Below are 25003 nucleotides of genomic sequence, written 5' to 3' on the forward strand. Positions count from 1 at the left end.
ATATTTTAATTTGTTTAGTAATTACACCATTACATACACGATTTAAATTTTACTACACTTATCCTGAGCACCAACATCCAGTCTCACACTAGGCTGGCCACGGTGTTGTGTAAAAAACAGAGAAAACTTTGTCCCCAGAGCGGGGGGTGGTGGAGTGGCCAAGACGTTGGTCCGGGGCGACACCGTGGCAAGTCTTTATTACCACGCAGGAGATCAAATCCTGCTCTCCTTCTTACTAACCACTCTAGCACTCTCTGTCTGTCTGTCTGTCTATGCGTCTGTGTATCTGTCTATTAATTTATTAATGTACTGTTACTTTGTCTCTTTGTTTATTTATTTTTGTTTATTTGATTATTTGTGTTGATTTTGTTTATGTGTTTTTTATTTTATTTGGTCATTTATTACATAATTTACACACACAACATTTTACAACACCTATCCTGAACACACAAACATCCAGTCTAACACTAGACTGGCCACGGTGTTGTGTAAAAAAACAGACAAAACTTTGTCCCCAGAGTGGGGGGTGGTGGAGTGGCCAAGATGTTGGTCCGGGGCGACACCGTGGCAAGTCTTTACCACACAGGACATCAGATCCTGCTTTCCATCTTACTAACCACTCCACCACTGTTTTATTTTATTCATTCATTCATTTTAATATTATTGTCATTTATTTTATTAATACACACACACCATTACAGTACACTTGAACATACCCTGTTTTAAATGTTAGTTTATTACAGTATACCTTATTGTAAATTTACATTAATAGAAATAAAAACCTTTTTATTCCCTTTTTCTGGACTGTGTGATTCATTCTCTCAAAAATGTCTTGGAGATCAGTTATTTTTGGACTAAAAGTTTACAACATAAGACACTAGGGAGACTACAATGTCATACAGGGTACCACTTACTTTAAGGTCCCAGTGAACACAAAATAATAATGGCCTACTAAACCACTCCTTAGTAAAAAGCACATGGCAGCCCGCCTGGAGTTTGACCAAAGGCACCTGGAGGGCGCTCAGAATATGAGAAACACAATTCTCTGGTCTGTTACGTCCTGGTTTAGGACAGGAACGTAAACAACAAGGAAAGAGGGAGAGAAACGGTACCAATTTTTAATAAACAGAAAGACATACAATTAAATCTCGACACAAAGACAAACAAAGCAGTCAGGCCACGAAGAAGCACAGAGTCGATGGCTACTGCAAACAGGGCATCTGTCTTGTGTATTTCCACCCTATTCCTTCTTCCTCATGGAAATGAATCTGGCTTAGTTACCGCATTAACCTTTCTGTAATCAGTACGGAACCAAAATGTCTTGTCAGGCTTAGGGACCAGTAGGCACGGACTACTCCACAGCCACTAACTCTACACAGCCAGCTTGTTCTCCAACAAGTTCACCACAGACTGCATCACTGTTCGCTTTGTAAAAACTGGGGAGAGTGGAGTAAAAAAACTCTCTCTCTCTACTTACAAAAGCACTGTATTCAAACCACTCCAACTTGATGTTACCTGGCAGAAAGAGGCATGGCACAATAGAGGTTAAAAGGATGAGCAGTTTCTAATTTATTAACACCAGTAAATTATTATTGCACTTACATGTGAATATTGTATGTAAAAAGGTACCAATATTACAGAGAAAGCCAAGATGAAACGAAAGAGTAAAGGGAGAGAGAGAGAGAAAGAGAGAGAAGCCATGAGAAAAATAGGTGAAATAGGAAAGACTCAGTTACTGATGGGAAAATTTCCCTCAGCTTCCAATAGAAAAGATAAAGAAAGTCCCTGACCACAAGTGAACAATCCTTTATACATTTGGCCCACAGGAAGTTGTCACCGACCAATCAGAATGTGTTGTTCTGTCTAGTCCTGCCCCCCGTGGTCTCCCGTTTGGGGCAGACAAAGGCAGGGCGGGGTATCACAAGAACCTGTGGCAGGCATTTCACACCTCTTGCCATTTGACAAAGATATGGAAAACGGAGGTGTTGAATCTCCATGCAAAACAAAAGCACAGAAACATCATGTTCCTGCGATGTACCATCTTACAGTTTTGTTGGATTCAGCCGATACGGGTGCTGCCTGATGGGAGCATGACCATCAACGTCAACATCATGTTACATGAGAGACGTACCTACAGGGGTGTCAGAGAACAAAGCAGCATGTGACTGAATTAGCCCAATAACATGCATGCGATCTGCTGCAGACAAGCCAGACAGATAAGCTTCTAACTCCTGCAGAATCTCACTATTCTGACCACTGTAAATAAGTTCAGTTAACTCCAAAAAGTCATGATAAATAAAGTTTTGAGGAAGGATTGCAACATGAACAGAGGGGACATTTGAGGCTGTACGTGGGGTCTGAAAAACAGATATTAGACTTTTCAAAACATTTTTTAAATACTTTGTATCACCTTTTTGAAATGATGCTTTCCCTCAAACGTCATGGTCCATAGGTGAACAAGAGGTCCAAAACACCTAGTCAGTTCTGGATAGTGTTCAACATAATGATGTTTGGGTCTGAGATTGAAACACTGCTTTAAGACCCTCTCTGTGACCACTTATTTTAGATTGCATGTACTGAGTGGATTCCTGTACTCATGTACGTGTACTCAAATAAAAGAAGCTGAGCAGACGTGGAGAGAGAAAGAGAGAACTGTGCAGGAAACTGAGGTCTCTCTCTCCCCTTTGCGCAAAGCTGATGAAGAAGGAGCTCACATTGGTTTGTGTGATCATTTTATTAATAATAATAATCCCAACAAGGAGTGTCCCTAAAATCTGGCATCTTTTATCATAAAATCTCAGATGGTTGACCCATGTGAGCTTAATTTTATTAATGTTGAGTGTTAATGAAATGTGGATATGTTTTTTGATCTTCAACTGCCCTCTTGTGGCAAAAAGCAACAGAATCTATGTCTGCAACCATATGTTCAGCAACACTGACAGTGTTTGCAGATCAAAATCCACACAGATTACACAGACACAGTCATCAACTAAATAAACAAGCGTATTGAGTATGAAACAGTTAAACACTTAAACACCTTCAAAATGCATTTGACTCAGATGCCTGGACTGGCAGGGGACGTACGTTCACTACACGGGATGCTGCATTCACATCTGGGGACTCTGCAGCCTATGCAGTGGTGAGGAGCTGTCTTCATTTGGGAATTAAGGATGCAAAGAGACAGTATGCACAAAGACTGTTGTCGCGGGTGTTGATGGCACTGCATCGCTTATGAAAAACCGCCCCCACTGCGGATGCAGCATTCTGACCCCTTGCTTCCAGATGATCTTCATCTAATCTATGCACGCTATGAGGTTAAAACCATCTCAAAGGCACCAGCTTCAGCACCAGCACTGAATGACCAGGTTCTAACAGATCTACAGAGGGTGTGATTTCCAACTTTACCTCACCTGCTTGCCTCTGGGTGCCATCTCAACTTCAGGGAACGCACCCTGCACACCCTCATATTGAACAGAACGTCCAGCTTCTACTCATAGCGCCTTCAATACTATTATTCATGAACAGATGGTAGTAAAGTTAACTTCTTGACACAATGTCAGCAACAAAAAAACATTATGAAAACAAGCACATTTTGTTTGGCGTCTGCTCATCATGAGATTTTGTCCCTGGTTTCTGCCAGCCTTTTCCTTGCCTGATCCTGCTTCATGTTCACCTCCTTTTTACCTGACCAGTAATATTCGTATAGGGTTACTATTATAACATCAGCTCTACAACTGATATATTTTCAGTGCCATTACTTCAGTCTGGTGAGGAAAACCCTCTCTGATCCTCATTGTGAAGTAAAAAAGACTGACCACTGCCGAAAGGAGAACTCCAGTGCAACATTTTTATTGGGTCCGGTTCAAAAGTGCAATCAAAAAGAGAATTTGAGCAAAACAAAAACTACAAAGACAGTCAGGGTGCACGCTACAATCTGGGTTGCCAGTTCTTGCGTGTTTGCTCTAGTTTCCGGGATGTTTAATTACATTTTACGGGCACCAATGTCACTATTCAACCAAAATAAACAACACAATAAAGATTCTGCACTTTAATTTTCAGGATGTGCAGACGTATGTGAACAAATGTGACGCAAATAAAATAAAAAAAGTTATTCACTACAATCTGGCAACCGTCAATTTGTTACAACGCCTTGTGCTTGAGCTTCATTTTTATAAAAATGTCAACCCCTCATCCTAAAATATGGCTTTTGTTTTCTTTGACAGTATATGATCAACATGAGAACTTTTAGTTTTATCTTGATCTCCTTTATATATAATAAAATACAATTACAGGTTGTTTTGTTGTGAAGGACGTATAGAGTCGTTGTCATAGTAACCGCGTTTTATAAACACAAATCATGTGAATTCTACTCAGTTTCAACATAAAACAGCACTGAGCGGCAGCACTTTTGGTGAGTACCAACAAAATTTGAGATGGTATTAGCATTAGCGGGCTGGCTAGCCTGTAAACTCGCTCTACTTCCCAAGTCACCTCTTTGTGTTTTGAGAGCAAAACTATCGATGATAAAAGCATCAGAACGAGCATAATTTTCACTTGATCGGCAGGGCTCGTGTTTTGGAAGTTTTATTTATTGAAACAACTGCCATTAACTTGCAGAGAGACTCGAAGCCAAATAAATATCAACCTGTGAGCGATTTGAGTTTAGCGCGATTTAGTTGTAAGAGGTGCTTCAAAGGACGCGAGACGAATGTTTATTGTGCTCAAAACCCAGAGGTCTGCTCATCTTCACGTTTCACATTCACGTTTCAAAACTCTGTAGAGTGTGTAAAAATGAACAAACAAGTGTAGATACAGCGAATAGATGTTTTCAGTGTCCCCTCATGTTACACCATCACAGCCTGTATTTCTATGAGTGTGTTTTGTCAATGTCATTTTCTCCATCATTGCAGATTATTAGTGATCAGAGACTATTCTTCAGAGATTCCTGAACAGTGATTCTTGCAAGAGATTCTACAGAGAGAGATTCCAGCGAGGGAGAGACCTGAGAGAGATTCCAGCGAGGGAGAGACCTGAGAGAGATTCCAGCGAGGGAGAGACCTGAGAGGGACCACTGAAGGATTCATTAGATCCTCAAAATGGCCCTCAGCTACGACCACACTCAGGTATGTGCACATCTGTGAGGCAAATACATAATTGTCTGTATATTTTAGAATGCATTGCTCACTCCCTCTCTGTTGTTGCAGTGAACTGTGTTGAGATCTGCTGCTTGATTTGTTAAATAAATGTGCAAACGAATGACAAAATATATACAATTTGCCCTCTCAGCGCCAAGTGGACAAATATTCATACGTCTGGACCATCAGCAGCTTCAGCTTTGCTGACGATGTGAATGGTGTCCCCATCATGAGCTCCACAATTTCCAACCCCAGTGGAGATCTGCAATGGTAGGTGTTGGTCTTAGTTCTTCATTTGAAGTTCTTCATTCGTTTTTCTGGGAGCTGATCATTTTCTCACTCCTTCCTTCCTCTCTGCATTCTCAGGTGTCTGCAGTTGTTCCCCAATGGCATGGAGCCTGACTACGAGAGCTACCTGTCATTCTATCTCGTTCTGGTCAGACAGAGGTGTGCGGGTTAGTTGTAAACTAGCCATGCTCAATGCCGAGGGAGAGGAGGAATTTTCCTTGGGTAAGTTTACCTTGTTTGTTTAAGACAAACTATTTTCTGATAAAAACGATCTGTAAACACAGATGATTGTATATTATTTTAATGCTGGACTGCAGCGCTGCGATGACCTGTCTGTGTGTTTCTGTGTTACAGTAAATCAGTACGACACCAGGATGTATGAGAACGACAAGCTAGGATTCCCAGACTTCGTACACAGGAGTGACATCCTGGATGACGACTTGGGGTTCTTAAAGGATGACACGCTCACCCTCACCTGTGAAGTAAGTCTCATTGGCTGCCACATTGGTTTCCCATGTGACTGGTGTCAGTAAACATGATCTGTCTGGTCGATGTAAAGATGAACTGTTGCATCAGCGGGATTCTGTTAGTTTGTATAAATCTAATTGCAGACATTTTTATTATATCCTCAGCTTGTGTGTGTTTAAGTGTCAGTTTCTGTAGCTGGACTGTACTAACTGCTGAGTTGGATTGTTGCAGTTTACAGTGGAGATTGATCCGGACGCCTCCACGCCACAGGTGAAGAAGCAGGAACCCAACATGGCAGAGGAGCTTCGAGAGCTGTGGGACACATCGTTGCATTCTGACTGCATCCTGTCTGTGGCTGGTCAAGAGTTTAAGGCCCACAAAGCCATCCTAGCAGGTAACACAGTCGCCACGTGAAAATATATTAATAGAAGAAAAAACACAGAGACTCACAGTGTATTTGCTAGAATATTGACAATTAGTATACTTCTAGGCAGAAATTGATCTAATACTGACTCCTCTCTTTCTGTGTCTCTTATCAGCCCGCTGTCCCGTCTTTCATAGCATGTTTATGAATAACACGAAAGAGAACCAAACGGTGAGTCAATCGTCTTTCCCATATATCTCAGCTGATCAGTCTAAACACCACTTTTTCTCTTACAGTTTATTACAGCAGTGTTTTTAAGTTATGCTTTCCCCTCTAGGGCCGCGTGGACATCAAGGATATGGAGGCCGACATCTTGGAGGAGATGATTACGTATATCTACACCGGAACATCTCCCAACGTTCACCAGATGGCCTCAAAGCTCATTGCTGCAGCAGACATGGTAGCTCGTGCACACATCCACCTTCAAAACAAAGAGATGATGGTTTCTATTATTGATTACTATAACTTTCTCAGACTCACTCTTAACCCCTCACTATCAGCGCACACAGAGCACATCTCCAGGTTATAGCACTATGTGTAACTCTCTCTCTTTCTTCCCCTCAGCACTGCTTGGATCATCTAAAGCTCATCTGTGAGGATGCACTTTGCAGCAGACTCGACGTAGCCAGTGCTGCAGAGAACCTGATTCTGGGCGACCTCTACCGAGCCCGGCACTTGAAACAAGATGCCCTCACCTTCATCAACTTGTAAATGACAATTCCATCTACATCCTGATCTCAAATCTCCACAGCATGTACTCTAGTAGAATAATTATTTATCCAAATCTAAATTCATTATTTATGTCTTTTGTTGTAGTAATGCTGAAGCGGTTATGAAGACCAACGGGTGGATGATCCTGACGCAAGACCATCCAAACCTTATAGTGGATTTGTATAGTTCCCTGGCTGAGGCCAGCGAACCGCCAGTTAAACGCCAGAGGCTTTTTTAACTTCTTTAATTTCTTACCACAGTGTACTTACTTGTAAAAAATGTAGATGCTGTAAGGTTTTAGAACCAGATGATCAGTTAAAGTATGTCTTATGATTTTCTGTTCAGTAGAGTAGATATTTATAGAGTAGAGATGTTATTGTAGTCAAATGTATATTTGTATATTTTAGGACCAGGACAGCCAGCTGAATGGATGGATGGATGGATCAAACTCATCAGTTTGCTTTATGGACTCATCCAGGACACCCCACAGCAGATGGACTGGATCTTATTGTACCTGACAAACCAGGTAAAGAAGTTCTGCTTTTCTGCTAATTCTATTCCAACAGTTATTCTATTAGTATGCATTTGTTTGGAAAAATGGAGTAGGAAACCAATGTGCTTTATTAGTTATAAGTCATTTAAAAAACACCATTAAAAATATTTAAAAATATTATTAAAAACAGTATTTTTAGGCCGGGTAGAAACCTATTTTATGTTAGGAATCCATTTGTTCCCACACAGGAAAACCCTGATCCAAAGGACCAAAGGAACCAGAAAGATCAACTGCTTCATTTGTTTCTTTGTTTATTTTTTATTATATTTTAATTTGTTTAGTAATTACACCATTACATACACGATTTAAATTTTACTACACTTATCCTGAGCACCAACATCCAGTCTCACACTAGGCTGGCCACGGTGTTGTGTAAAAAACAGAGAAAACTTTGTCCCCAGAGCGGGGGGTGGTGGAGTGGCCAAGACGTTGGTCCGGGGCGACACCGTGGCAAGTCTTTACCACGCAGGAGATCAAATCCTGCTCTCCTTCTTACTAACCACTCTAGCACTCTCTGTCTGTCTGTCTGTCTATGCGTCTGTGTATCTGTCTATTAATTTATTAATGTACTGTTACTTTGTCTCTTTGTTTATTTATTTTTGTTTATTTGATTATTTGTGTTGATTTTGTTTATGTGTTTTTTATTTTATTTGGTCATTTATTACATAATTTACACACACAACATTTTACAACACCTATCCTGAACACACAAACATCCAGTCTAACACTAGACTGGCCACAGTGTTGTGTAAAAAAACAGACAAAACTTTGTCCCCAGAGTGGGGGGTGGTGGAGTGGCCAAGATGTTGGTCCGGGGCGACACCGTGGCAAGTCTTTACCACACAGGACATCAGATCCTGCTTTCCATCTTACTAACCACTCCACCACTGTTTTATTTTATTCATTCATTCATTTTAATATTATTGTCATTTATTTTATTAATACACACACACCATTACAGTACACTTGAACATACCCTGTTTTAAATGTTAGTTTATTACAGTATACCTTATTGTAAATTTACATTAATACAAATAAAAACCTTTTTATTCCCTTTTTCTGGACTGTGTGATTCATTGTCTCAAAAATGTCTTGGAGATCAGTTATTTTTGGACTAAAAGTTTACAACATAAGACACTAGGGAGACTACAATGTCATACAGGGTACCACTTACTTTAAGGTCCCAGTGAACACAAAATAATAATGGCCTACTAAACCACTCCTTAGTAAAAGGCACATGGCAGCCCGCCTGGAGTTTGACCAAAGGCACCTGGAGGGCGCTCAGAATATGAGAAACACAATTCTCTGGTCTGTTACGTCCTGGTTTAGGACAGGAACGTAAACAACAAGGAAAGAGGGAGAGAAACGGTACCAATTTTTAATAAACAGAAAGACATACAATTAAATCTCGACACAAAGACAAACAAAGCAGTCAGGCCACGAAGAAGCACAGAGTCGATGGCTACTGCAAACAGGGCATCTGTCTTGTGTATTTCCACCCTATTCCTTCTTCCTCATGGAAATGAATCTGGCTTAGTTACCGCATTAACCTTTCTGTAATCAGTACGGAACCAAAATGTCTTGTCAGGCTTAGGGACCAGTAGGCACGGACTACTCCACAGCCACTAACTCTACACAGCCAGCTTGTTCTCCAACAAGTTCACCTCAGACTGCATCACTGTTCGCTTTGTAAAAACTGGGGAGAGTGGAGTAAAAAAACTCTCTCTCTCTACTTACAAAAGCACTGTATTCAAACCACTCCAACTTGATGTTACCTGGCAGAAAGAGGCATGGCACAATAGAGGTTAAAAGGATGAGCAGTTTCTAATTTATTAACACCAGTAAATTATTATTGCACTTACATGTGAATATTGTATGTAAAAAGGTACCAATATTACAGAGAAAGCCAAGATGAAACGAAAGAGTAAAGGGAGAGAGAGAGAGAAAGAGAGAGAAGCCATGAGAAAAATAGGTGAAATAGGAAAGACTCAGTTACTGATGGGAAAATTTCCCTCAGCTTCCAATAGAAAAGATAAAGAAAGTCCCTGACCACAAGTGAACAATCCTTTATACATTTGGCCCACAGGAAGTTGTCACCGACCAATCAGAATGTGTTGTTTCTGTCTAGTCCTGCCCCCCGTGGTCTCCCGTTTGGGGCAGACAAAGGCAGGGCGGGGTATCACAAGAACCTGTGGCAGGCATTTCACACCTCTTGCCATTTGACAAAGATATGGAAAACGGAGGTGTTGAATCTCCATGCAAAACAAAAGCACAGAAACATCATGTTCCTGCGATGTACCATCTTACAGTTTTGTTGGATTCAGCCGATACGGGTGCTGCCTGATGGGAGCATGACCATCAACGTCAACATCATGTTACATGAGAGACGTACCTACAGGGGTGTCAGAGAACAAAGCAGCATGTGACTGAATTAGCCCAATAACATTCATGCGATCTGCTGCAGACAAGCCAGACAGATAAGCTTCTAACTCCTGCAGAATCTCACTATTCTGACCACTGTAAATAAGTTCAGTTAACTCCAAAAAGTCATGATAAATAAAGTTTTGAGGAAGGATTGCAACATGAACAGAGGGGACATTTGAGGCTGTACGTGGGGTCTGAAAAACAGATATTAGACTTTTCAAAACATTTTTTAAATACTTTGTATCACCCTTTTGAAATGATGCTTTCCCTCAAACGTCATGGTCCATAGGTGAACAAGAGGTCCAAAACACCTAGTCAGTTCTGGATAGTGTTCAACATAATGATGTTTGGGTCTGAGATTGAAACACTGCTTTAAGACCCTCTCTGTGACCACTTATTTTAGATTGCATGTACTGAGTGGATTCCTGTACTCATGTACGTGTACTCAAATAAAAGAAGCTGAGCAGACGTGGAGAGAGAAAGAGAGAACTGTGCAGGAAACTGAGGTCTCTCTCTCCCCTTTGCGCAAAGCTGATGAAGAAGGAGCTCACATTGGTTTGTGTGATCATTTTATTAATAATAATAATCCCAACAAGGAGTGTCCCTAAAATCTGGCATCTTTTATCTTAAAATCTCAGATGGTTGACCCATGTGAGCTTAATTTTATTAATGTTGAGTGTTAATGAAATGTGGATATGTTTTTTGATCTTCAACTGCCCTCTTGTGGCAAAAAGCAACAGAATCTAAGTCTGCAACCATATGTTCAGCAACACTGACAGTGTTTGCAGATCAAAATCCACACAGATTACACAGACACAGTCATCAACTAAATAAACAAGCGTATTGAGTATGAAACAGTTAAACACTTAAACACCTTCAAAATGCATTTGACTCAGATGCCTGGACTGGCAGGGGACGTACGTTCACTACACGGGATGCTGCATTCACATCTGGGGACTCTGCAGCCTATGCAGTGGTGAGGAGCTGTCTTCATTTGGGAATTAAGGATGCAAAGAGACAGTATGCACAAAGACTGTTGTCGCGGGTGTTGATGGCACTGCATCGCTTATGAAAAACCGCCCCCACTGCAGATGCAGCATTCTGACCCCTTGCTTCCAGATGATCTTCATCTAATCTATGCACGCTATGAGGTTAAAACCATCTCAAAGGCACCAGCTTCAGCACCAGCACTGAATGACCAGGTTCTAACAGATCTACAGAGGGTGTGATTTCCAACTTTACCTCACCTGCTTGCCTCTGGGTGCCATCTCAACTTCAGGGAACGCACCCTGCACACCCTCATATTGAACAGAACGTCCAGCTTCTACTCATAGCGCCTTCAATACTATTATTCATGAACAGATGGTAGTAAAGTTAACTTCTTGACACAATGTCAGCAACAAAAAAACATTATGAAAACAAGCACATTTTGTTTGGCGTCTGCTCATCATGAGATTTTGTCCCTGGTTTCTGCCAGCCTTTTCCTTGCCTGATCCTGCTTCATGTTCACCTCCTTTTTACCTGACCAGTAATATTCGTATAGGGTTACTATTATAACATCAGCTCTACAACTGATATATTTTCAGTGCCATTACTTCAGTCTGGTGAGGAAAACCCTCTCTGATCCTCATTGTGAAGTAAAAAAGACTGACCACTGCCAAAAGGAGAACTCCAGTGCAACATTTTTATTGGGTCCGGTTCAAAAGTGCCATCAAAAAGAGAATTCGAGCAAAACAAAAACTACAAAGACAGTCAGGGTGCACGCTACAATCTGGGTTGCCAGTTCTTGCGTGTTTGCTCTAGTTTCCGGGATGTTTAATTACATTTTACGGGCACCAGTGTCACTATTCAACCAAAATAAACAACACAATAAAGATTCTGCACTTTAATTTTCAGGATGTGCAGACGTATGTGAACAAATGTGACGCAAATAAAATAAAAAAAGTTATTCACTACAATCTGGCAACCGTCAATTTGTTACAACGCCTTGTGCTTGAGCTTCATTTTTATAAAAATGTCAACCCCTCATCCTAAAATATGGCTTTTGTTTTCTTTGACAGTATATGATCAACATGAGAACTTTTAGTTTTATCTTGTTCTCCTTTATATATAATATAATACAATTACAGGTTGTTTTGTTGTGAAGGACGTATAGAGTCGTTGTCATAGTAACCGCGTTTTATAAACACAAATCATGTGAATTCTACTCAGTTTCAACATAAAACAGCACTGAGCGGCAGCACTTTTGGTGAGTACCAACAAAATTTGAGATGGTATTAGCATTAGCGGGCTGGCTAGCCTGTAAACTCGCTCTACTTCCCAAGTCACCTCTTTGTGTTTTGAGAGCAAAACTATCGACGATAAAAGCATCAGAACGAGCATAATTTTCACTTGATCGGCAGGGCTCGTGTTTTGGAAGTTTTATTTATTGAAACAACTGCCATTAACTTGCAGAGAGACTCGAAGCCAAATAAATATCAACCTGTGAGCGATTTGAGTTTAGCGCGATTTAGTGGTAAGAGGTGCTTCAAAGGACGCGAGACGAATGTTTATTGTGCTCAAAACCCAGAGGTCTGCTCATCTTCACGTTTCACATTCACGTTTCAAAACTCTGTAGAGTGTGTAAAAATGAACAAACAAGTGTAGATACAGCGAATAGATGTTTTCAGTGTCCCCTCAAGTTACACCATCACAGCCTGTATTTCTATGAGTGTGTTTTGTCAATGTCATTTTCGCCATCATTGCAGATTATTAGTGATCAGAGACTATTCTTCAGAGATTCCTGAACAGTGATTCTTGCAAGAGATTCTACAGAGAGAGATTCCAGCGAGGGAGAGACCTGAGAGAGATTCCAGCAAGGGAGAGACCTGAGAGGGACCACTGAAGGATTCATTAGATCCTCAAAATGGCCCTCAGCTACGACCACACTCAGGTATGTGCACATCTGTGAGGCAAATACATAATTGTCTGTATATTTTAGAATGCATTGCTCACTCCCTCTCTGTTGTTGCAGTGAACTGTGTTGAGATCTGCTGCTTGATTTCTTAAATAAATGTGCAAACGAATGACAAAATATATACAATTTGCCCTCTCAGCGCCAAGTGGACAAATATTCATACGTCTGGACCATCAGCAGCTTCAGCTTTGCTGACGATGTGAATGGTGTCCCCATCATGAGCTCCACAATTTCCAACCCCAGTGGAGATCTGCAATGGTAGGTGTTGGTCTTAGTTCTTCATTTGAAGTTCTTCATTCGTTTTTCTGGGAGCTGATCATTTTCTCACTCCTTCCTTCCTCTCTGCATTCTCAGGTGTCTGCAGTTGTTCCCCAATGGCATGGAGCCTGACTACGAGAGCTACCTGTCATTCTATCTCGTTCTGGTCAGACAGAGGTGTGCGGGTTAGTTGTAAACTAGCCATGCTCAATGCCGAGGGACAGGAGGAATTTTCCTTGGGTAAGTTTACCTTGTTTGTTTAAGACAAACTATTTTCTGATAAAAACGATCTGTAAACACAGATGATTGTATATTATTTTAATGCTGGACTGCAGCGCTGTGTCTTTCTAAAACATCAGCGGGATTCTGTTAGTTTGTATAAATCTAATTGCAGACATTTTTATTATATCCTCAGCTTGTGTGTGTTTAAGTGTCAGTTTCTGTAGCTGGACTGTACTAACTGCTGAGTTGGATTGTTGCAGTTTACAGTGGAGATTGATCCGGACGCCTCCACGCCACAGGTGAAGAAGCAGGAACCCAACATGGCAGAGGAGCTTCGAGAGCTGTGGGACACATCGTTGCATTCTGACTGCATCCTGTCTGTGGCTGGTCAAGAGTTTAAGGCCCACAAAGCCATCCTAGCAGGTAACACAGTCGCCACGTGAAAATATATTAATAGAAGAAAAAACACAGAGACTCACAGTGTATTTGCTAGAATATTGACAATTAGTATACTTCTAGGCAGAAATTGATCTAATACTGACTCCTCTCTTTCTGTGTCTCTTATCAGCCCGCTGTCCCGTCTTTCATAGCATGTTTATGAATAACACGAAAGAGAACCAAACGGTGAGTCAATCGTCTTTCCCATATATCTCAGCTGATCAGTCTAAACACCACTTTTTCTCTTACAGTTTATTACAGCAGTGTTTTTAAGTTATGTTTTCCCCTCTAGGGCCGCGTGGACATCAAGGATATGGAGGCCGACATTTTGGAGGAGATGATTACGTATATCTACACCGGAACATCTCCCAACGTTCACCAGATGGCCTCAAAGCTCATTGCTGCAGCAGACATGGTAGCTCGTGCACACATCCACCTTCAAAACAAAGAGATGATGGTTTCTATTATTGATTACTATAACTTTCTCAGACTCACTCTTAACCCCTCACTATCAGCGCACACAGAGCACATCTCCAGGTTATAGCACTATGTGTAACTCTCTCTCTTTCTTCCCCTCAGCACTGCTTGGATCATCTAAAGCTCATCTGTGAGGATGCACTTTGCAGCAGACTCGACGTAGCCAGTGCTGCAGAGAACCTGATTCTGGGCGACCTCTACCGAGCCCGGCACTTGAAACAAGATGCCCTCACCTTCATCAACTTGTAAATGACAATTCCATCTACATCCTGATCTCAAATCTCCACAGCATGTACTCTAGTAGAATAATTATTTATCCAAATCTAAATTCATTATTTATGTCTTTTGTTGTAGTAATGCTGAAGCGGTTATGAAGACCAACGGGTGGATGATCCTGACGCAAGACCATCCAAACCTTATAGTGGATTTGTATAGTTCCCTGGCTGAGGCCAGCGAACCGCCAGTTAAACGCCAGAGGCTTTTTTAACTTCTTTAATTTCTTACCACAGTGTACTTACTTGTAAAAAATGTAGATGCTGTAAGGTTTTAGAACCAGATGATCAGTTAAAGTATGTCTTATGATTTTCTGTTCAGTAGAGTAGATATTTATAGAGTAGAGATGTTATTGTAGTCAAATGTACATTTGTATATTTTAGGACCAGGACAGCCAGCTGAATGGATGGATGGATGGATCAAACTCATCAGTATGCTGTATGGACTCATCCAGGACACCCCACAGCAGATGGACTGGATCTTATTGTACCTGACAAACCAGGTAAAGAAGTTCTGCTTTTCTGCTAATTCTATTCCAACAGTTATTCTATTAGTATGCATTTGTTTGGAAAAATGGAGTAGGAAACCAATGTGCTTTATTAGTTATAAGTCATTTAAAAAACACCCTTAAAAATATTTAAAAATATTATTAAAAACAATATTTTTAGGCCGGGTAGAAACCTATTTTATGTTAGGAATCCATTTGTTCCCACACAGGAAAACCCTGATCCAAAGGACCAAAGGAACCAGAAAGATCAACTGCTTCATTTGTTTCTTTGTTTATTTTTTATTATATTTTCATTTGTTTAGTAATTACACCATTACATACACGATTTAAATTTTACTACCCTTATCCTGAGCACCAACATCCAGTCTCACACTAGGCTGGCCACGGTGTTGTGTAAAAAACAGAGAAAACTTTGTCCCCAGAGCGGGGGGTGGTGGAGTGGCCAAGACGTTGGTCCGGGGCGACACCGTGGCAAGTCTTTATTACCACGCAGGAGATCAAATCCTGCTCTCCTTCTTACTAACCACTCTAGCACTATCTGTCTGTCTGTCTGTCTATGCGTCTGTGTATCTGTCTATTAATTTACTTTGTCTCTTTGTTTATTTATTTTTGTTTATTTGATTATTTGTGTTGATTTTGTTTATGTGTTTTTTATTTTATTTGGTCATTTATTACATAATTTACACACACAACATTTTACAACACCTATCCTGAACACACAAACATCCAGTCTAACACTAGACTGGCCACGGTGTTGTGTAAAAAAACAGACAAAACTTTGTCCCCAGAGTGGGGGGTGGTGGAGTGGCCAAGATGTTGGTCCGGGGCGACACCGTGGCAAGTCTTTACCACACAGGACATCAGATCCTGCTTTCCATCTTACTAACCACTCCACCACTGTTTTATTTTATTCTTTCATTCATTTTAATATTATTGTCATTTATTTTATTAATACACACACACCATTACAGTACACTTGAACATACCCTGTTTTAAATGTTAGTTTATTACAGTATACCTTATTGTAAATTTACATTAATAGAAATAAAAACCTTTTTATTCCCTTTTTCTGGACTGTGTGATTCATTCTCTCAAAAATGTCTTGGAGATCAGTTATTTTTGGACTAAAAGTTTACAACATAAGACACTAGGGAGACTACAATGTCATACAGGGTACCACTTACTTTAAGGTCCCAGTGAACACAAAATAATAATGGCCTACTAAACCACTCCTTAGTAAAAGGCACATGGCAGCCCGCCTGGAGTTTGACCAAAGGCACCTGGAGGGCGCTCAGAATATGAGAAACACAATTCTCTGGTCTGTTACGTCCTGGTTTAGGACAGGAACGTAAACAACAAGGAAAGAGGGAGAGAAACGGTACCAATTTTTAATAAACAGAAAGACATACAATTAAATCTCGACACAAAGACAAACAAAGCAGTCAGGCCACGAAGAAGCACAGAGTCTATGGCTACTGCAAACAGGGAATCTGTCTTGTGTATTTCCACCCTATTCCTTCTTCCTCATGGAAATGAATCTGGCTTAGTTACCGCATTAACCTTTCTGTAATCAGTACGGAACCAAAATGTCTTGTCAGGCTTAGGGACCAGTAGGCACGGACTACTCCACAGCCACTAACTCTACACAGCCAGCTTGTTCTCCAACAAGTTCACCTCAGACTGCATCACTGTTCGCTTTGTAAAAACTGGGGAGAGTGGAGTAAAAAAACTCTCTCTCTCTACTTACAAAAGCACTGTATTCAAACCACTCCAACTTGATGTTACCTGGCAGAAAGAGGCATGGCACAATAGAGGTTAAAAGGATGAGCAGTTTCTAATTTATTAACACCAGTAAATTATTATTGCACTTACATGTGAATATTGTATGTAAAAAGGTACCAATATTACAGAGAAAGCCAAGATGAAACGAAAGAGTAAAGGGAGAGAGAGAGAGAAAGAGAGAGAAGCCATGAGAAAAATAGGTGAAATAGGAAAGACTCAGTTACTGATGGGAAAATTTCCCTCAGCTTCCAATAGAAAAGATAAAGAAAGTCCCTGACCACAAGTGAACAATCCTTTATACATTTGGCCCACAGGAAGTTGTCACCGACCAATCAGAATGTGTTGTTTCTGTCTAGTCCTGCCCCCCGTGGTCTCCCGTTTGGGGCAGACAAAGGCAGGGCGGGGTATCACAAGAACCTGTGGCAGGCATTTCACACCTCTTGCCATTTGACAAAGATATGGAAAACGGAGGTGTTGAATCTCCATGCAAAACAAAAGCACAGAAACATCATGTTCCTGCGATGTACCATCTTACAGTTTTGTTGGATTCAGCCGATACAGGTGCTGCCTGATGGGAGCATGACCATCAACGTCAACATCATGTTACATGAGAGACGTACCTACAGGGGTGTCAGAGAACAAAGCAGCATGTGACTGAATTAGCCCAATAACATGCATGCGATCTGCTGCAGACAAGCCAGACAGATAAGCTTCTAACTCCTGCAGAATCTCACTATTCTGACCACTGTAAATAAGTTCAGTTAACTCCAAAAAGTCATGATAAATAAAGTTTTGAGGAAGGATTGCAACATGAACAGAGGGGACTTTTGAGGCTGTACGTGGGGTCTGAAAAACAGATATTAGACTTTTCAAAACATTTTTTAAATACTTTGTATCACCCCTTTTGAAATGATGCTTTCCCTCAAACGTCATGGTCCATAGGTGAACAAGAGGTCCAAAACACCTAGTCAGTTCTGGATAGTGTTCAACATAATGATGTTTGGGTCTGAGATTGAAACACTGCTTTAAGACCCTCTCTGTGACCACTTATTTTAGATTGCATGTACTGAGTGGATTCCTGTACTCATGTACGTGTACTCAAATAAAAGAAGCTGAGCAGACGTGGAGAGAGAAAGAGAGAACTGTGCAGGAAACTGAGGTCTCTCTCTCCCCTTTGGGCAAAGCTGATGAAGAAGGAGCTCACTTGGTTTGTGTGATCATTTTATTAATAATAATAATCCCAACAAGGAGGGTCCCTGAAATCTGGCATCTTTTATCTTAAAATCTCAGATGGTTGACCCATGTTAGCTTAATTTTATTAATGTTGAGTGTTAATGAAATGTGGATATGTTTTTTGATCTTCAACTGCCCTCTTGTGGCAAAAAGCAACAGAATCTAAGTCTGCAACCATATGTTCAGCAACACTGACAGTGTTTGCAGATCAAAATCCACACAGATTACACAGACACAGTCATCAACTAAATAAACAAGCGTATTGAGTATGAAACAGTTAAACACTTAAACACCTTCAAAATGCATTTGACTCAGATGCCTGGACTGGCAGGGGACGTACGTTCACTACACGGGATGCTGCATTCACATCTGGGGCCTCTGCAGCCTATGCAGTGGTGAGGAGCTGTCTTCATTTGGGAATTAAGGATGCAAAGAGACAGTATGCACAAAGACTGTTGTCGCGGGTGTTGATGGCACTGCATCGCTTATGAAAAACCGCCCCCACTGCGGATGCAGCATTCTGACCCCTTGCTTCCAGATGATCTTCATCTAATCTATGCACGCTATGAGGTTAAAACCATCTCAAAGGCACCGGCTTCAGCACCAGCACTGAATGACCAGGTTCTAACAGATCTACAGAGGGTGTGATTTCCAACTTTACCTCACCTGCTTGCCTCTGGGTGCCATCTCAACTTCAGGGAACGCACCCTGCACACCCTCATATTGAACAGAACGTCCAGCTTCTACTCATAGCGCCTTCAATACTATTATTCATGAACAGATGGTAGTAAAGTTAACTTCTTGACACAATGTCAGCAACAAAAAAACATTATGAAAACAAGCACATTTTGTTTGACGTCTGCTCATCATGAGATTTTGTCCCTGGTTTCTGCCAGCCTTTTCCTTGCCTGATCCTGCTTCATGTTCACCTCCTTTTTACCTGACCAGTAATATTAGTATAGGGTTACTATTATAATATCAGCTCTACAACTGATATATTTTCAGTGCCATTACTTCAGTCTGGTGAGGAAAACCCTCTCTGATCCTCATTGTGAAGTAAAAAAGAACGACCACTGCCGAAAGGAGCACTCCAGTGCAACATTTTTATTGGGTCCGGTTCAAAAGTGCCATCAAAAAGAGAATTCGAGCAAAACAAAAACTACAAAGACAGTCAGGGTGCACGCTACAATCTGGGTTGCCAGTTCTTGCGTGTTTGCTCTAGTTTCCGGGATGTTTAATTACATTTTACGGGCACCAATGTCACTATTCAACCAAAATAAACAACACAATAAAGATTCTGCACTTTAATTTTCAGGATGTGCAGACGTATGTGAACAAATGGGACGCAAATAAAATAAAAAGAGTTATTCACTACAATCTGGCAACCGTCAATTTGTTACAACGCCTTGTGCTTGAGCTTAATTTTTATCAAAATGTCAACCCCTCATCCTAAAATATGGCTTTTGTTTTCCTTGACAGTATATGATCAACATGAGAACTTTTAGTTTTATCTTGTTCTCCTTTATATATAATATAATACAATTACAGGTTGTTTTGTTGTGAAGGACGTATAGAGTCGTTGTCATAGTAACCGCGTTTTATAAACACAAATCATGTGAATTCTACTCAGTTTCAACATAAAACAGCACTGAGCGGCAGCACTTTTGGTGAGTACCAACAAAATTTGAGATGGTATTAGCATTAGCAGGCTGGCTAGCCTGTAAACTCGCTCTACTTCCCAAGTCACCTCTTTGTGTTTTGAGAGCAAAACTATCGACGATAAAAGCATCAGAACGAGCATAATTTTCACTTGATCGGCAGGGCTCGTGTTTTGGAAGTTTTATTTATTGAAACAACTGCCATTAACTTGCAGAGAGACTCGAAGCCAAATAAATATCAACCTGTGAGCGATTTGAGTTTAGCGCGATTTAGTTGTAAGAGGTGCTTCAAAGGACGCGAGACGAATGTTTATTGTGCTCAAAACCCAGAGGTCTGCTCATCTTGACGTTTCACATTCACGTTTCAAAACTCTGTAGAGTGTGTAAAAATGAACAAACAAGTGTAGATACAGCGAATAGATGTTTTCAGTGTCCCCTCAAGTTACACCATCACAGCCTGTATTTCTATGAGTGTGTTTTGTCAATGTCATTTTCTCCATCATTGCAGATTATTAGTGATCAGAGACTATTCTTCAGAGATTCCTGAACAGTGATTCCTGCAAGAGATTCTACAGAGAGAGATTCCAGCGAGGGAGAGACCTGAGAGAGATTCCAGCAAGGGAGAGACCTGAGAGGGACCACTGAAGGATTCATTAGATCCTCAAAATGGCCCTCAGCTACGACCACACTCAGGTATGTGCACATCTGTGAGGCAAATACATAACTGTCTGTATATTTTAGAATGCATTGCTCACTCCCTCTCTGTTGTTGCAGTGAACTGTGTTGAGATCTGCTGCTTGATTTCTTAAATAAATGTGCAAACGAATGACAAAATATATACAATTTGCCCTCTCAGCGCCAAGTGGACAAATATTCATACGTCTGGACCATCAGCAGCTTCAGCTTTGCTGACGATGTGAATGGTGTCCCCATCATGAGCTCCACAATTTCCAACCCCAGTGGAGATCTGCAATGGTAGGTGTTGGTCTTAGTTCTTCATTTGAAGTTCTTCATTCGTTTTTCTGGGAGCTGATCATTTTCTCACTCCTTCCTTCCTCTCTGCATTCTCAGGTGTCTGCAGTTGTTCCCCAATGGCATGGAGCCTGACTACGAGAGCTACCTGTCATTCTATCTCGTTCTGGTCAGACAGAGGTGTGCGGGTTAGTTGTAAACTAGCCATGCTCAATGCCGAGGGACAGGAAAAATTTTCCTTGGGTAAGTTTACCTTGTCTGTTTAAGACAAACTATTTTCTGATAAAAATGATCTGTAAACACAGATGATTGTATATTATTTTAATGCTGGACTGCAGCGCTGCGATGACCTGTCTGTGTGTTTCTGTGTTACAGTAAATCAGTACGACACCAGGATGTATGAGAACGACAAGCTAGGATTCCCAGACTTCGTACACAGGAGTGACATCCTGGATGACGACTTGGGGTTCTTAAAGGATGACACGCTCACCCTCACCTGTGAAGTAAGTCTCATTGGCTGCCACATTGGTTTCCCATGTGACTGGTGTCAGTAAACATGATCTGTCTGGTCGATGTAAAGATGAACTGTTGCACCGTGATTGTCTGAAGCTGCTGTGTCTTTCTAAAACATCAGCGGGATTCTGTTAGTTTGTATAAATCGAATTGCAGACATTTTTATTATATCCTCAGCTTGTGTGTGTTTAAGTGTCAGTTTCTGTAGCTGGACTGTACTAACTGCTGAGTTGGATTGTTGCAGTTTACAGTGGAGATTGATCCGGACGCCTCCACGCCACAGGTGAAGAAGCAGGAACCCAACATGGCAGAGGAGCTTCGAGAGCTGTGGGACACATCGTTGCATTCTGACTGCATCCTGTCTGTGGCTGGTCAAGAGTTTAAGGCCCACAAAGCCATCCTAGCAGGTAACACAGTCGCCACGTGAAAATATATTAATAGAAGAAAAAACACAGAGACTCACAGTGTATTTGCTAGAATATTGACAATTAGTATACTTCTAGGCAGAAATTGATCTAATACTGACTCCTCTCTTTCTGTGTCTCTTATCAGCCCGCTGTCCCGTCTTTCATAGCATGTTTATGAATAACACGAAAGAGAACCAAACGGTGAGTCAATCGTCTTTCCCATATATCTCAGCTGATCAGTCTAAACACCACTTTTTCTCTTACAGTTTATTACAGCAGTGTTTTTAAGTTATGCTTTCCCCTCTAGGGCCGCGTGGACATCAAGGATATGGAGGCCGACATCTTGGAGGAGATGATTACGTATATCTACACCGGAACATCTCCCAACGTTCACCAGATGGCCTCAAAGCTCCTTGCTGCAGCAGACATGGTAGCTCGTGCACACATCCACCTTCAAAACAAAGAGATGATGGTTTCTATCATTGATTACTATAACTTTCTCAGACTCACTCTTAACCCCTCACTATCAGCGCACACAGAGCACATCTCCAGGTTATAGCACTATGTGTAACTCTCTCTCTTTCTTCCCCTCAGCACTGCTTGGATCATCTAAAGCTCATCTGTGAGGATGCACTTTGCAGCAGACTCGACGTAGCCAGTGCTGCAGAGAACCTGATTCTGGGCGACCTCTACCGAGCCCGGCACTTGAAACAAGATGCCCTCACCTTCATCAACTTGTAAATGACAATTCCATCTACATCCTGATCTCAAATCTCCACAGCATGTACTCTAGTAGAATAATTATTTATCCAAATCTAAATTCATTATTTATGTCTTTTGTTGTAGTAATGCTGAAGCGGTTATGAAGACCAACGGGTGGATGATCCTGACGCAAGACCATCCAAACCTTATAGTGGATTTGTATAGTTCCCTGGCTGAGGCCAGCGAACCGCCAGTTAAACGCCAGAGGCTTTTTTAACTTCTTTAATTTCTTACCACAGTGTACTTACTTGTAAAAAATGTAGATGCTGTAAGGTTTTAGAACCAGATGATCAGTTAAAGTATGTCTTATGATTTTCTGTTCAGTAGAGTAGATATTTATAGAGTAGAGATGTTATTGTAGTCAAATGTACATTTGTATATTTTAGGACCAGGACAGCCAGCTGGATGGATGGATGGATCAAACTCATCAGTATGCTGTATGGACTCATCCAGGACACCCCACAGCAGATGGACTGGATCTTATTGTACCTGACAAACCAGGTAAAGAAGTTCTGCTTTTCTGCTAATTCTATTCCAACAGTTATTCTATTAGTATGCATTTGTTTGGAAAAATGGAGTAGGAAACCAATGTGCTTTATTAGTTATAAGTCATTTAAAAAACACCATTAAACATATTTTAAAATATTATTAAAAACAGTATTTTTAGGCCGGGTTTTTATTATATTTTAATTTGTTTAGTAATTACACCATTACATACACGATTTAAATTTTACTACACTTATCCTGAGCACCAACATCCAGTCTCACACTAGGCTGGCCACGGTGTTGTGTAAAAAACAGAGAAAACTTTGTCCCCAGAGCGGGGGGTGGTGGAGTGGCCAAGACGTTGGTCCGGGGCGACACCGTGGCAAGTCTTTACCACGCAGGAGATCAAATCCTGCTCTCCTTCTTACTAACCACTCTAGCACTATCTGTCTGTCTGTCTGTCTATGCGTCTATGTATCTGTCTATTAATTTATTAATGTACTGTTACTTTGTCTCTTTGTTTATTTATTTTTGTTTATTTGATTATTTGTGTTGATTTTGTTTATGTGTTTTTTATTTTATTTGGTCATTTATTACATAATTTACACACACAACATTTTACAACACCTATCCTGAACACACAAACATCCAGTCTAACACTAGACTGGCCACGGTGTTGTGTAAAAAAACAGACAAAACTTTGTCCCCAGAGTGGGGGGTGGTGGAGTGGCCAAGATGTTGGTCCGGGGCGACACCGTGGCAAGTCTTTACCACACAGGACATCAGATCCTGCTTTCCATCTTACTAACCACTCCACCACTGTTTTATTTTATTTATTCATTCATTTTAATATTATTGTCATTTATTTTATTAATACACACACACCATTACAATACACTTGAACATACCCTGTTTTAAATGTTAGTTTATTACAGTATACCTTATTGTAAATTTACATTAATAGAAATAAAAACCTTTTTATTCCCTTTTTCTGGACTGTGTGATTCATTCTCTCAAAAATGTCTTGGAGATCAGTTATTTTTGGACTAAAAGTTTACAACATAAGACACTAGGGAGACTACAATGTCATACAGGGTACCACTTACTTTAAGGTCCCAGTGAACACAAAATAATAATGGCCTACTAAACCACTCCTTAGTAAAAGGCACATGGCAGCCCGCCTGGAGTTTGACCAAAGGCACCTGGAGGGCGCTCAGAATATGAGAAACACAATTCTCTGGTCTGTTACGTCCTGGTTTAGGACAGGAACGTAAACAACAAGGAAAGAGGGAGAGAAACGGTACCAATTTTTAATAAACAGAAAGACATACAATTAAATCTCGACACAAAGACAAACAAAGCAGTCAGGCCACGATGAAGCACAGAGTCGATGGCTACTGCAAACAGGGCATCTGTCTTGTGTATTTCCACCCTATTCCTTCTTCCTCATGGAAATGAAACTGGCTTAGTTACCGCATTAACCTTTCTGTAATCAGTACGGAACCAAAATGTCTTGTCAGGCTTAGGGACCAGTAGGCACGGACTACTCCACAGCCACTAACTCTACACAGCCAGCTTGTTCTCCAACAAGTTCACCTCAGACTGCATCACTGTTCGCTTTGTAAAAACTGGGGAGAGTGGAGTAAAAAAACTCTCTCTCTCTACTTACAAAAGCACTGTATTCAAACCACTCCAACTTGATGTTACCTGGCAGAAAGAGGCATGGCACAATAGAGGTTAAAAGGATGAGCAGTTTCTAATTTATTAACACCAGTAAATTATTATTGCACTTACATGTGAATATTGTATGTAAAAAGGTACCAATATTAAAGAGAAAGCCAAGATGAAACGAAAGAGTAAAGGGAGAGAGAGAGAGAAAGAGAGAGAAGCCATGAGAAAAATAGGTGAAATAGGAAAGACTCAGTTACTGATGGGAAAATTTCCCTCAGCTTCCAATAGAAAAGATAAAGAAAGTCCCTGACCACAAGTGAACAATCCTTTATACATTTGGCCCACAGGAAGTTGTCACCGACCAATCAGAATGTGTTGTTTCTG

The 25003-nt window shown here is 40.9% G+C and overlaps 2 protein-coding genes and 2 long non-coding RNA genes across 4 annotated transcripts; all 4 read left to right on the top strand.

Moving 5' to 3' along the window:
* Positions 1-5608: 5608 nt before the first annotated feature.
* LOC114774277 (speckle-type POZ protein A-like) lies at positions 5609-8056 on the top strand. The gene is made up of 8 exons (XM_028966213.1): positions 5609-5645; positions 5778-5905; positions 6123-6285; positions 6431-6486; positions 6593-6715; positions 6880-7022; positions 7132-7552; positions 7768-8056. Exons 1-7 carry the CDS (start codon positions 5609-5611, stop codon positions 7262-7264), a joined length of 783 nt encoding a protein of 260 aa, XP_028822046.1. The 3' UTR covers positions 7265-7552; positions 7768-8056.
* A 4011-nt stretch (positions 8057-12067) lies between these two features.
* On the top strand, positions 12068-13185 carry LOC114774276 (uncharacterized). Its single transcript, XR_003744777.1, has 3 exons — positions 12068-12251; positions 12751-12935; positions 13099-13185. It is a non-coding gene; the product is annotated as an uncharacterized LOC114774276 (long non-coding RNA).
* Positions 13186-13393: 208 nt separating this feature from the next.
* Positions 13394-22962, top strand: LOC114774286 (speckle-type POZ protein A-like). Its single transcript, XM_028966222.1, has 7 exons — positions 13394-13457; positions 21156-21283; positions 21538-21700; positions 21846-21901; positions 22008-22130; positions 22295-22437; positions 22547-22962. Exons 1-7 carry the CDS (start codon positions 13421-13423, stop codon positions 22677-22679), a joined length of 783 nt encoding a protein of 260 aa, XP_028822055.1. The 5' UTR covers positions 13394-13420; the 3' UTR covers positions 22680-22962.
* Positions 19639-20751, top strand: LOC114774287 (uncharacterized). The gene is made up of 3 exons (XR_003744780.1): positions 19639-19817; positions 20317-20501; positions 20665-20751. It is a non-coding gene; the product is annotated as an uncharacterized LOC114774287 (long non-coding RNA).
* Positions 22963-25003: the final 2041 nt, after the last annotated feature.

Source organism: Denticeps clupeoides, unplaced genomic scaffold, assembly GCF_900700375.1.
Source record: "Denticeps clupeoides unplaced genomic scaffold, fDenClu1.1, whole genome shotgun sequence".
In the NCBI taxonomy this organism is placed as follows: domain Eukaryota; kingdom Metazoa; phylum Chordata; class Actinopteri; order Clupeiformes; family Denticipitidae; genus Denticeps; species Denticeps clupeoides.